This window comes from Vidua chalybeata, chromosome 3 (genome assembly GCF_026979565.1).
Source record: "Vidua chalybeata isolate OUT-0048 chromosome 3, bVidCha1 merged haplotype, whole genome shotgun sequence".
Taxonomy (NCBI): domain Eukaryota; kingdom Metazoa; phylum Chordata; class Aves; order Passeriformes; family Viduidae; genus Vidua; species Vidua chalybeata.
In genome coordinates this window covers 111,965,514-111,977,464 of record NC_071532.1, presented here as the reverse complement: position 1 = coordinate 111,977,464, position 11,951 = coordinate 111,965,514, and the positions used below count along the sequence as shown (strand labels likewise).

Genomic DNA, 11,951 nt, shown 5'->3' with positions numbered 1-11,951 from the left:
GAGGAGGAGGAGGAAGGAGGGAAGGGCTGGGAGAACATTCCGGGTTTCTGCTCCAGGAGCAGCGGCGGCGCCGGCGCTTGCTGGGGTTGGAATCGCTCGGTCAGCGCGTCCAGGCCGCCGCCCTGAGCGGGAAATGCGGGATCAGCGTGGGGAATCGCCTGCCCCACGTCCCTGCCCCTCCCAAAATCCCTCTGGAATCTCATCCCAAAATAGCCTTGGGTCCCAAAATCCCCTTGGATCCCAAAATCCCTCTGGAATCTCATCCCAAAATAGCCTTGGGTCCCAAAATCCCCTTGGATCCCAAAATCCCTCTGGAAACTCATCCCAAGATCCCTTTGGAGCCCAAAATCCATGCGGTGCCCCAATCCTAAAATCCACTTGGATCCCAAAATCCCTTTGGATCCCAAAATCCCTCTGGAATCTCGCCCCAAAATAGCCTTGGGTCCCAAAATCCCTTTGGATCCCAAAATCCCTCTGGAAACTCATCCCAAAATAGCCTTGGGTCTCAAAATCCCCTTGGATCCCAAAATCCCTCTGGAATCTCGCCCCAAAATAGCCTTGGGTCCCAAAATCCCTTTGGATCCCAAAATCCCTCTGGAAACTCATCCCAAAATAGCCTTGGGTCCCAAAATCCCTTTGGATCCCAAAATCCCTCTGGAAACTCATCCCAAAATAGCCTTGGGTCCCAAAATCCCTTTGGATCCCAAAATCCCTCTGGAAACTCATCCCAAAATCCCTTTGGAAACCAAAATCCCTTTCGATCCCAAAATCCCTCTGGAATCTCACCCCAAAATAGCCTTGGGTCCCAAAATCCCTTTGGATCCCAAAATCCCTTTGGAAACTCATCCCAAAATCCCTTTGGAGCCCAAAATCCATGCGGTGCCCCAATCCTAAAATCCACTTGGATCCCAAAATCCCTTTGGATCCCAAAATCCCTCTGGAATCTCGCCCCAAAATAGCCTTGGGTCCCAAAATCCCCTTGGATCCCAAAATCCCTTTGGAAACTCATCCCAAAATCCCTTTGGACACCAAAATCCCTTTGGATCCCAAAATCCCTCTGGAATCTCATCCCAAAATAGCCTTGGGTCCCAAAATCCCTTTGGAAACTCATCCCAAAATAGCCTTGGGTCCCAAAATCTCCTTGGATTCCAAAATCCCTCTGGAAACTCATCCCAAAATAGCCTTGGGTCCCAAAATCCCCTTGGAAACTCATCCCAAAATCCCCTTGGATCCCAAAATCCCTCTGGAATCTCATCCCAAAAATCCACTTGGATCCCAAAATCCCTTTGGATCCCAAAATCCCTTTGGAAACTCATCCCAAAATCCCTTTGGATCCCGAAATCCCTGCGGTGCCCCAATCCTAAAATCCACTTGGGTCCCAAAATCCCTTTGGATCCCAAAATCCCTCTGGAATCTCATCCCAAAATAGCCTTGGGTCCCAAAATCCCTTTGGATCCCAAAATCCCTCTGGAATCTCATCCCAAAATAGCCTTGGGTCCCAAAATCCCTTTGGATCCCAAAATCCCTTTGAAAACTCATCCCAAATTCTCCTTGGGTCCCAAAATCCCTTTGGAAACTCATCCCAAAATCCCTTTGGAGCCCAAAATCCCTTCAGATCCCAAAATCCTTTTGGAATCCCATCCCAAAATCCACTTGGGTCCCAAAATCCCTTCAGATCCTAAAATCCCGTTGGAACCCCATCCCAAATTCTCCTTGGATCCCAAAATCCCTGCGGTGCCCCAATCCTAAAATCCACTTGGGTCCCAAAATCTCCTTGGATCCCAAAATCCCTTCAGATCCTAAAATCCCTTTGGAATCTCATCCCAAAATCACCTTGGGTCCCAAAATCCCTTAGGAATCTCATCCCAAAGTAGCCTTGGGTCCCAAAATCCCTTCAGATCCCAAAATCCCTTCGGAGCCCCAATCCCAAAATCCACTTGGGTCCCAAAATCCCCTTGGGTCCCAAAATCTCCTTGGATCCCAAAATCCCTTCCGATCCCAAAATCCCTTTAGAACCCATCCCAAAATCCCTTTGACCCCAAAATCTCTTTGGAGCCCAATCCCAAAATCTTTTTAGAGTCTGATCCCAAAATGTCTTTAAAATCCAAAATGACTTTAGAATCCAAACCCTAAATCCTTTCAGATCCCAAAATCCCTTTGGAATCCCAAAATCTCTTTGGAGCCCAAAATCCCTTTGAACCCTGATCCCGAATTCTCTTTTCATCCCAAAATCTCTTTTCAAATCCCATCCCAAAATCTCCTAGGAGCCCAAAATCCTTTCAGATCCCAAAATCCCTTTGGAGCCCCAATCCCAAAATCTCCTTGGATCCCAAGATCTCTTTGCAGCCTGATCCCAAAATCCCTTCGGATCCCAAAATCCCTTTGAAGCCTCTAATCCCCAAATCCCTTTGGATCCCAAAATCTCTTCAAAATCCCAATCCTAAAATCCCTTCGCATCCCAAAGTCTCTGAAATCCCAATCCCAAAATCCCTTGAGAACCCAAATTCTCTTTGGAATCCCATCCCAAAATCTCCTTGGATCCCAAAATCTCCTTGGATCCCAAAATCCCTTTGGAATCCCATCCCAAAATCCCTTCAGATCCCAAAATCCCTTCGGAGCCACAATCCCAAAATCCCTTTGGAGTTTGTCGATGCCGAGGGCGCGGTCGATCTCGCCCAGCTCGGTCTCGTCCCTCCCGTTCAGGAATCTCCTTTCTCTCCATTTCTCCCCAATTTTTTTCCCCATTATTTCCCCAATTCTTCCCATTTCCCCCTGGTTTTTTCCCCACTTTTTTTCACTTTTTCCCCATTTTTCCCATTTTTTCCCCATTTTCCCCATTTTTCCCATTTTTTCCCCCACTTTTCCTGCCCAGACGAGTTTGTCGATGCCGAGCGCTCGGTCGATCTCGTCCTTCGCGCTCAGGACTCTCCTTTTTCCCCATTTCCCCTCGATTTCCCCCCCATTTTTCCCCATTTTCCCCCCATTTTTTTCCCTTTTTTTTTCCCATTTTTTCCCATTTTCCCATTTTTTTCCCATTTTTCCCATTTTTTTGCCCCTGGCCCTGGATGAGTTTGTCGATGCCGAGGGCGCGGTCGATCTCGCCCAGCTCGGTCTCATCCCTCGCGCTCAGGAATCTCCTTTTTCCCCCAGTTTTTTCCCCATTTCCCCGCTGATTTTTTCCCCACTTCTCCCATTTTTCCCCCATTTTTTCCCCATTTTTTCCCATTTTTTTCCCATTTTTCCCATTTTTCCCAGCCCGGACCTGGACGAGTTTGTCGATGCCGAGGGCTTGGTCGATCTCGTCCCTCGCGCTCAGGAATCTCCTTTTTCCCCCCAGATTTTTCCCCATTTCCCTGCTGGTTTTCCCCCCAATTTTTCCCCCATTTTTTTCCCATTGTTCCCATTTTTCCCGTTTTTTTCCCGGTTTTCCCGTTTTTTTGCCCCTGGACCTGGACGAGTTTGTCGATGCCGAGGGCACGGTCGATCTCGGCCAGCTCGGTCTCGTCCCTCGCGCTCAGGAATCTTTTTCCCCATTTCCCCTCGATTTTCCCCCATTTTTCCCCATTTTTCCCCATTTTCCCCCCATTTTTCCCCATTTTTCCCCATTTTCCCCCCAATTTTTCCCATTTTTCCCATTTTTTTTTCCCCTTTTTCCCATTTTTCCCGGCCGGCCCTGGACGAGTTTGTCGATGCCGAGGGCGCGGTCGATCTCGGCCAGCTCAGTCTCGTCCCTCGCGCTCAGGAATCTCCTTTTTCCCCAGTTTTTTCCCCATTTCCCTGCTGGTTTTCCCCCATTTTTCCCCCATTTTTCCCCCATTTTTTTCCCATTTTTTTCCCATTTTTTTTCCCGTTTTTTTCCCGGCCGGACCTGGAGGAGTTTGTCGATGCCGAGGGCGCGGTCGATCTCGCCCAGCTCGGTCTCGTCCCTCCCGCTCAGGAATCTCCTTTTTCCCCAGTTTTTTCCCCATTTCCCTGCTGGTTTTCCCCCATTTTTCCCCATTTTCCCCCCATTTTTTCCCATTTTTCCCATTTTTTTCCCATTTTTCCCATTTTTCCCGGCCGGACCTGGACGAGTTTGTCGATGCCGAGGGCGCGGTCGATCTCGCCCAGCTCGGTCTCGTCCCTCGCGCTCAGGAATCTCCTTTTTCCCCCAGTTTTTTCCCCATTTCTCTGCTGGTTTTTCCCCATTTTCCCCCCATGTTTTTCCCATTTTTCCCATTTTTTTTCCCGTTTTTTTTCCCGGCCGGACCTGGAGGAGTTTGTCGATGCCGAGGGCGCGGTCGATCTCGGCCAGCTCGGTCTCGTCGCGGGCGCTCAGGAAGGTCACGAGCTGCTCGAGCAGCGCCCGCTCCTCGCTGCGGCCCTCGGCGCCGCCCGGGAACAGCAGCTCCTCCAGCCTGCGGGAGCGCGGAAAGCTGGGAATTCCGGCCCGGAACAAACGGGAATTCGCAGCGGGGAAAAGGGGAATTCACAGCGGGGAAAACGGGGAATTCAGCCCTGGGAAAATGGGAATTCACAGCGGGGAAAATGGGAATTTACAGCTGGGAAAATGGGAATTCAGCCCTGGAAAAGTGGGAATTCACAGCGGGGAAAATGGGAATTTACAGCTGGGAAAATGGGAATTTACAGTTGGGAAAACACCTGGGAATTCAGCCCTGGAAAAGTGGGAATTCAGCCCTGGAAAAATGGGAATTCACAGCTGGGAAAATCTGGGAATCACAGCTGGGAAAATGGGAATTTACAGTTGGGAAAACACCTGGGAATTCAGCCCTGGAAAAGTGGGAATTCACAGCCGGGAAAACTGGGAATTCACAGCTGGGAAAATCTGGAAATCACAGCTGGGAAAATGGGAATTTACAGCTGGGAAAATGGGAATTCACATCTGGGAAAATCTGGGAATTTACAGCTGGGAAAAGTGTGAATTCACAGTGGGGGAAAAATGGGAATTCACACCGGGAAAATCTGGGAATTCACAGCTGGGAATGTGGGAATTGTCCCCTGGAAAGTGGGAATTCACAGGGGGGAAAATGGGAATTCACAGCAGGAAAACATCTGGGAATTCAGCCCTGGAAATCTGGGAATTCACAGCTGGGAAAATCTGGGAATTCACAGCTGGGAAAGTGGGAATTCATCTCTGGAAATCTGGGAATCACAGCTGTGAAAATGGGAATGCACAGCTGGAAAAGTGGGAATTCACCCCTGGGAAAATGGGAATTCACACCAGGAAAACACCTGGGAATTCAGCCCTGGAAATCTGGGAATTCACAGCCAGGAAAATCTGGGAATCACAACCGGGAAAACTGGAAATTCACAGCTGGGAAAATCTGGGAATCACAGCCACGAAAATCTGGGAATTCACAGCTGGGAAAATGGGAATTTACAGTTGGGAAAACACCTGGGAATTCAGCCCTGGAAAAATGGGAATTTACAGCTGGGAAAATGGGAATTTACAGCTGGGAAAATGGGAATTTACAGTTGGGAAAATGGGAATTCACATCTGGGAAAATGGGAATTTACAGTTGGGAAAACACCTGGGAATTCAGCCCTGGAAAAATGGGAATTCACAGCTGGGAAAATCTGGGAATCACAGCCGGGAAAACTGGGAATTCACAGCTGGGAAAATCTGGGAATTCACAGCTTGAAAAGCGGGAATTCAGCCCTGGAAAAATGGGAATTCACAGCTGGGAAAATCTGGGAATTCACAGCTTGAAAAGCGGGAATTCAGCCCTGGAAAAATGGGAATTCACAGCTGGGAAAATCTGGGAATTCATGCTGGGAAAATGGGAATTTACAGCTGAGAAAATCGGGAATTTGCAGCCGGGAAAATCTGGGAATTCAGCCCTGGAAAAATGGGAATTCACAGTTGGGAAAATCTGGGAATTCACAGCTGGGAAAATCTGGGAATTCACAGCTGGGAAAGTGGGAATTCATCCCTGGAAAAATGGGAATTCACAGCTGGAAAAGTGGGAATTCATCCCTGGAAAAATGGGAATTCACAGCTGGAAAAATGGGAATTCACAGCTGGAAAATCGGAAATTCAGCCCTGGAAAAACGGGAATTTACCCCTTGAGAAATGGGAATTCACAACAGGAAAAATGGGAATTCACAGCCAGGAAAATCTGGGAATTCACAGCCGGGAAACATTGGGAATTCCTGCCTGGAAAAACAGGAATTAACCCTTGGAAAACTGGGAATTCACAGCTGGAAATCTGGGAATTCACAGCTGGAAAAATGAGAATTCACGCCGGGAAAATCAGGAATTGATCCCTGGAGAAATGGGAAATTGGGAATTCAGCCCTGGAAATCTGGGAATTGGCACCTGGAAAAATGGGAATTCACAGCTGGAAAAGTGGGAATTCACAGCTGGGAAAATGGGAATTCACCGCTGGGAAAGTGGGAATTCATCCCTGGAAAAATGGGAATTCCTGCCTGGAAATCTGGGAATTCACACCAAGAAAAACCGTGGGAATTTTGGGAAAATTTGGGGAAAATCCTCGGGAATTTTGAGAAAATCCTTCAGAATTTTGGTGAAAACCTCGGGAATTCTGGGAAATTTTGGGGAATTTTGGGGAAATCCTCGGGAAATTTTGGGAATCCTCAGGAATTTTGAGAGAAAACCTCGGGAATTTTGACAAAAACGTTGGGAATTTTGGGGAAAAATATACAAGAATTTTGGGGAAATTTGGGGAATTTTAGGAAAAATCTCAGGAATTTTGGGAAAACCCTCTGGAATTTTGGAAAAACTTCAAGAATTTTAGGAAAACTCTTGGGAATTCTGGGAAAATCCTGGGATTTGGGGAATTTTGGGAAAAACCCCTCAGGAATTTTGGGGAAAGCCTGGGGAATTTTGGGGAAATCCTGGGAATTTTGGGAAAATTTTGGGAAAACTCTTGGGAATTTTGGGAATTTTGGGAAACCTTGGGAAATTTGGGAAAACCCCTCAGGAAATTTTGGGATTTTTGGGAAAACCTTCGGGAATTTTGGGAATTTTGGGAAAAAACCCTTCAGGAATTTTGGGAATCCTCAGGAATTTCGGGAAAACCCTTGGGAATTTTGGGGAAATTTTGGGAAAACTCTTGGGAATTTTGGGAATTTTGGAAAAGCTTGGGAATTTTGGGAAAACCCTTGGGAATTCTGGGAATTTTGGGGAAAACTTTCAGGAGTTTTGGGGGAATTTTGGGGAAAACCTTCAGGAATTTTGGGAAAACCCTGGAATTCTGGGAATTTTGGGAAAACCCTCAAGATTTTGGGGAATTTTAGGAAAAAACCCTTCAGGAATTTTGGGAATTCTGGAAAACCTTGGGAATTTTGGGAAAACCCTTGGGAATCTTGGGGATTTTGGGGAAAACTTTCAGGAATTTTGGGAATTTTGGGGAAAACCTTCAGGAATTTTGGGCAAAACCCCTGAGGAATTCTGGGAAATCATCAGGAAATTTGGGAATGTTGGGAAGAAACCCCCAGGAATTTTGGGAAAACCCTGGGGAATTTTGGGAAAATTTTGGGGAAACTCTTGGGAATTTTGGGAAAACACTGGGGAATTTTGGGAAAACCCTGGGGAATTTTGGGGAAATTTTGGGGAAACTCTTGGGAATTTTGGGAAAACCCTGGGGAATTTTGGGAAAACCCTGGGGAATTTTGGGGAAATTTTGGGGAAACTCTTGGGAATTTTGGGAAAACCCTGGGGAATTTTGGGGAAAACGTTCAGGAGTTTTGGGGAAATTTTGAGAAAAACTGTCAGGAATTCTGGGAATTTTGGGAAAAAACCCTTCAGGAATTTTGGGAAAACCCTTGGGAATTTTGGGGAAATTTTGGGAAAACTCTTGGGAATTTTGGGAAAAAAAATCAAGATTTTGGGGAATTTTAGGAAAAAACCCTTCAGGAATTTTGGGAAAACCCTGGGGAATTTTGGGGAAATCTGGGGAAAAACCTTCAGGAATTTTGGGAAAATTTTGGGAAAACCCTTGCGAATTTTGGGAAAAACCTTGAAAATTTCAGTGAATTTTGGGAAAAAACCCTTCAGGAATTTTGGGAATCCTCAGGAATTTTGGGAAAACCCTGGGGAATTTTGGGGAAATTTTGGGAAAACTCTTGGGAATTTTGGGAAAACCCTTGGGAATTTTGGGAAAATTTTGGGAAAACCCTTCAGGAATTTTGGGAATTTTGGAAAAGCTTGGGAATTTTGGGAAAACCCTTGGGAATCTTGGGGATTTTGGGGAAAACTTTCAGGAGTTTTGGGGGAATTTTGAGAAAAACCTTCAGGAATTTTGGGAATTTTGGGCAAAACCGCTGAGGAATTCTGGGAAATCATCAGGAATTCTGGGAATGTTGGGAAGACGCTGGGAATGTTGGGAATGTTGGGAATGTTGGGAACGTTGGGAGCACTCACGGGTCGCCCTTGGGGCGCGGCGCCGGCGCTGGATCCGCCCACGGCGGCGCCTCCGGAACGGCCCCGAGCGGCAGCGACAGCTCCGGCACCGCTGCGGACACAAAGGGAAAAGTGGGAATTCTTTCCCACAGACCGGGGGGAATTTGGGAATTTGGGGATTTTTTTGGGAATTTTTGGGGATTTTTTTGGGATTTTTGGGCATTTTTGGGGATTTTTTGGGGATTTTTGGGAGATTTTTTGGTGGTTTTTTGGGATTTTATGGGGATTTTCTGTGGATTTTTTTTTTGCGGATTTTTTGGGAATTTTTGGGGAATTTTTCGGGATTTTTGGGAGATTTTTTGGGGTTTTTTTGGGATTTTTGGGAGATTTTTTGGGGTTTTTGGGAATGGAATTTGAGGATTGTTGGGAATTGTTGGGAAGCGGCTCCGGAAGGGCCCCGAGCGGCAGCGACAGCTCCGGCACCGCTGCGGACACAAAGGGAAAAGTGGGAATTCTTTCCCACAGGCCGGGGATATTTGGGGATTTGGGGGAAATTTGGGAATTTTTGGGAATTTTTGAGGAGATTTTTTGGGGATCTTTTGGGATTTTATGGGGATTTTTTGGGAATTTTTTGGGGATTTTTGGGGGATTTTTGGGAAATTTTTTGGGATTTTTTGGGGAATTTTGGGGAATTTTTGGGGAATTTTGGAGGATTTTTTGGGAGATTTTTTGGGAAGTTTTGTGGATTTTTGGAAGATTTTCCAGGAATTTTTGGGGAATTTTTGGGGATTTTTGGGAGATTTTTTGTGGATTTTTTGAGGATTTTTTGAGGATTTTTGGGGACTTTTGGGGGATTTTTTGGGAGATTTTTTGGGTTTTCTTGGGAGATTTTTTGGGGAATTTTTGTGGATTTTTGGGGATTTTTTGGGGGATTTTTTGGGTTTTTTGGGGGATTTTATGGGGAATTTTTGTGGATTTTGGGGGATTTTTTTTGGGGAATTTTTGGGGGATTTTTTGGGATTTTTGAGGAATTTTTGGGGACTTTTTAGAGAATTGTTTGGGGAATTTTTGGGAGTTTTTCAGGATTTTGGGGGAATTTTTTGGGGGGTTTTGAGCAATTCTGGGGGAATTTTTTGGGGATATTTTGGGAGATTTTTTGGGGATTTTTTTGGATTTTATGGGGATTTTTTGGGAATTTTTGGAAGATTTTTTTGGTGTTTTTTTGGGATTTTTTGTGGATTTTTTTTTCGGATTTTTTGGGAATTTTTGTGGATTTTTTGTGGATTTTTGGGAGATTTTTGGGGGGTTTTTTGGGATGTTTGGGAGAGCTTTTGGGGTTTTTGGGAGATTTTTTGGGATTTTTTGAGGATTTTTTGAGGATTTTTGGGGACTTTTGGGGGATTTTTTGGGGACTTTTGGGGGATTTTTTGGGAGATTTTTGGGGTTTTCTTGGGAGATTTTTTGGGGAATTTTTGTGGATTATTTGGGGATCTTTGGGGGGATTTTTTGGGAATTTTTTAGGGATTTTACGGGGAATTTTTGTGGATTTTGGGGGATTTTTTGGGGAATTTTTGGGGATATTTTTCGGGATTTTTGAGGAATTTTTGGGGAATTTTTGGTGATTTTTTGGCAATTTTTAGGGAATTGTTTGGGGAATTTTTGGGAGTTTTTCAGAATTTTTGGGGAATTTTTTGGGAGGTTTTGGATTTTTTGGGGATTTTTGGGAGATTTTTTGGTGTTTTTTTGGGATTTTTTGTGGATTTTTTGCGGATTTTTTGGGAATTTTTGTGGATTTTTTGTGGATTTTTGGGAGATTTTTGGGAGATTTTTGGGGGTTTTTTGGGGATTTTGGGGGTTTTTTGGGTGATTTTTGGGGGGATTTTTTGGGGGTTTTTGGGGATTTTGGGGGGATTTTTTGGGATTTTTTTTGATTTTTGGGAGATATTTTGGGGTATTTTTGGGATTTTCTGGGGAATTTTGGGGGATTTTTTTGGGGATTTTTTGGGAGACTTTTTGGGGATTTTTTGGGGGATTCTGGGATTTTTTGGGGGATTTTTTTTTTAATTTTTTAGGAATTTTTGGGGGATTTTTGGGGAATTTTTGTGGATTTTTGGGAAATTTTTGGGGCTTTTCTTGGGATTTTTTTTTTAATTCTTGGTGATTTTTTGGGGATTTTCTTGGGAGTTTTGGGGGATTTTTTGGGGAATTTTTCGTATGTTTTGGGGAATTTTTGGGGATTCTTTGGGAGATTTTTGGGGGATTTTTGGGGGATTTTTTGGGGAATGTTGGGGAATTTTTTTTAATTTTTGGGGGGTTTTGGGAGATTTTTGGGGCGTTTTTTGGGATTTTTTTGGCAATTTTGGAGAATTTTTTGGGATTTTTTGGAGGGATTTCTGGGGGATTTTTTGCCATTTTTGGGGGATTTTTTGGGAATTGCTGGGGATTTTTTGGGATTTCTTGGGATTTTTCGGGGATTTTTTGAATGGAATTCGTGGGGATTTTTTGGGGATTTTTTTGTGGATTTTTTGAGGATTCTTGGGAATATTTGGGGGTTTTTTGGGGAATTTTTCAGAATTTTTGGGCAATTTTGGGGGATATTTTGGGGGAATTTTTGTGATTTTTTAGGATTTTTCTTTAATTTTCTTTTTTAATTCTTGGGGATTTTTTGGGGGGAGTTTTTGGGGATGGAATTTTTGGGAATTTCTGGGGATTTCTGGGGCTGGATTTTTTTGGGAATTTTGCAGAATTTTTCGGGAATTCTTTGGAATTTTTGAGGTGTTTTAGGAATTTTGGGGGATTTTTGGGGGATTTTTGGGGGATGGAATTTTGGGAATTTCTGGGGCATTTTGGGAATGGAATTTTGGGAAAATTGGGGGGAAATGGGGGGGAAAGGAATTTGGGGAATTTGGGGAATTTTTGGGGATTTTTGGGAATGGAATTTTGGGGAATTTTTGGGGATGGAATTTTTGGGTATTTTGGAGAATTTCTGGGAAATCCTTTGGAATTTCTGAGGTGTTTTGGGGATTTTGGGGGGATTTTTGGGGGGAATTTTTGGGGATGGAATTTTGGGAATTTTTGGGGCATTTTGGGAATGGAATTTTTGGGAATTTCTGGGGATTTCTGGGGATGGATTTTTTGGGAATTTTGCAGAATTTTTTGGGAATTCTTTGGAATTTTTGAGATGTTTCGGGAATTTGGGGGAATTTTTGGGGGGAATTCTTGGGGATTTTGGGGGAATTTTTTTGGGAATTTTTGGGGCATTTTGGGAATGGAATTTTGGGGAATTTTTGGGGATGGAATTTTTGGGAATTTTGGGGAATTACTGGGAAATCCTTTGGAATTTTGGGGAATTTTTGGGGGAGTTTTTGGAGATGGAATTTTGGGGAATTTTTGGGGCATTTGGGAATGGAATTTTGGGGAATTTTTGGGGATGGAATTTTTGGGAATTTTGGAGAATTTTTGGGAAATCCTTTGGAATTTTTGAGGTGTTTTGGGAATTTTGGGGGATTTTGGGGGGAATTTTTGGGGATGGAATTTTGGGAATTTTTGGGGCATTTTGGGAATGGAATTTTTGGGAATTTCTGGG

At 44.4% G+C, this 11,951-nt stretch overlaps 1 protein-coding gene across 1 annotated transcript in view; it reads right to left on the bottom strand.

Moving 5' to 3' along the window:
- NCOA1 (nuclear receptor coactivator 1) overlaps positions 1-11,951 on the bottom strand; it is an 87,070-nt gene that overhangs the window by 25,957 nt on the left and 49,162 nt on the right. Inside the window, 3 exon segments of the mRNA XM_053937548.1 lie at positions 1-122; positions 4,250-4,397; positions 8,387-8,477. Coding sequence (XP_053793523.1) covers positions 1-122; positions 4,250-4,397; positions 8,387-8,477 — 361 coding nt within the window.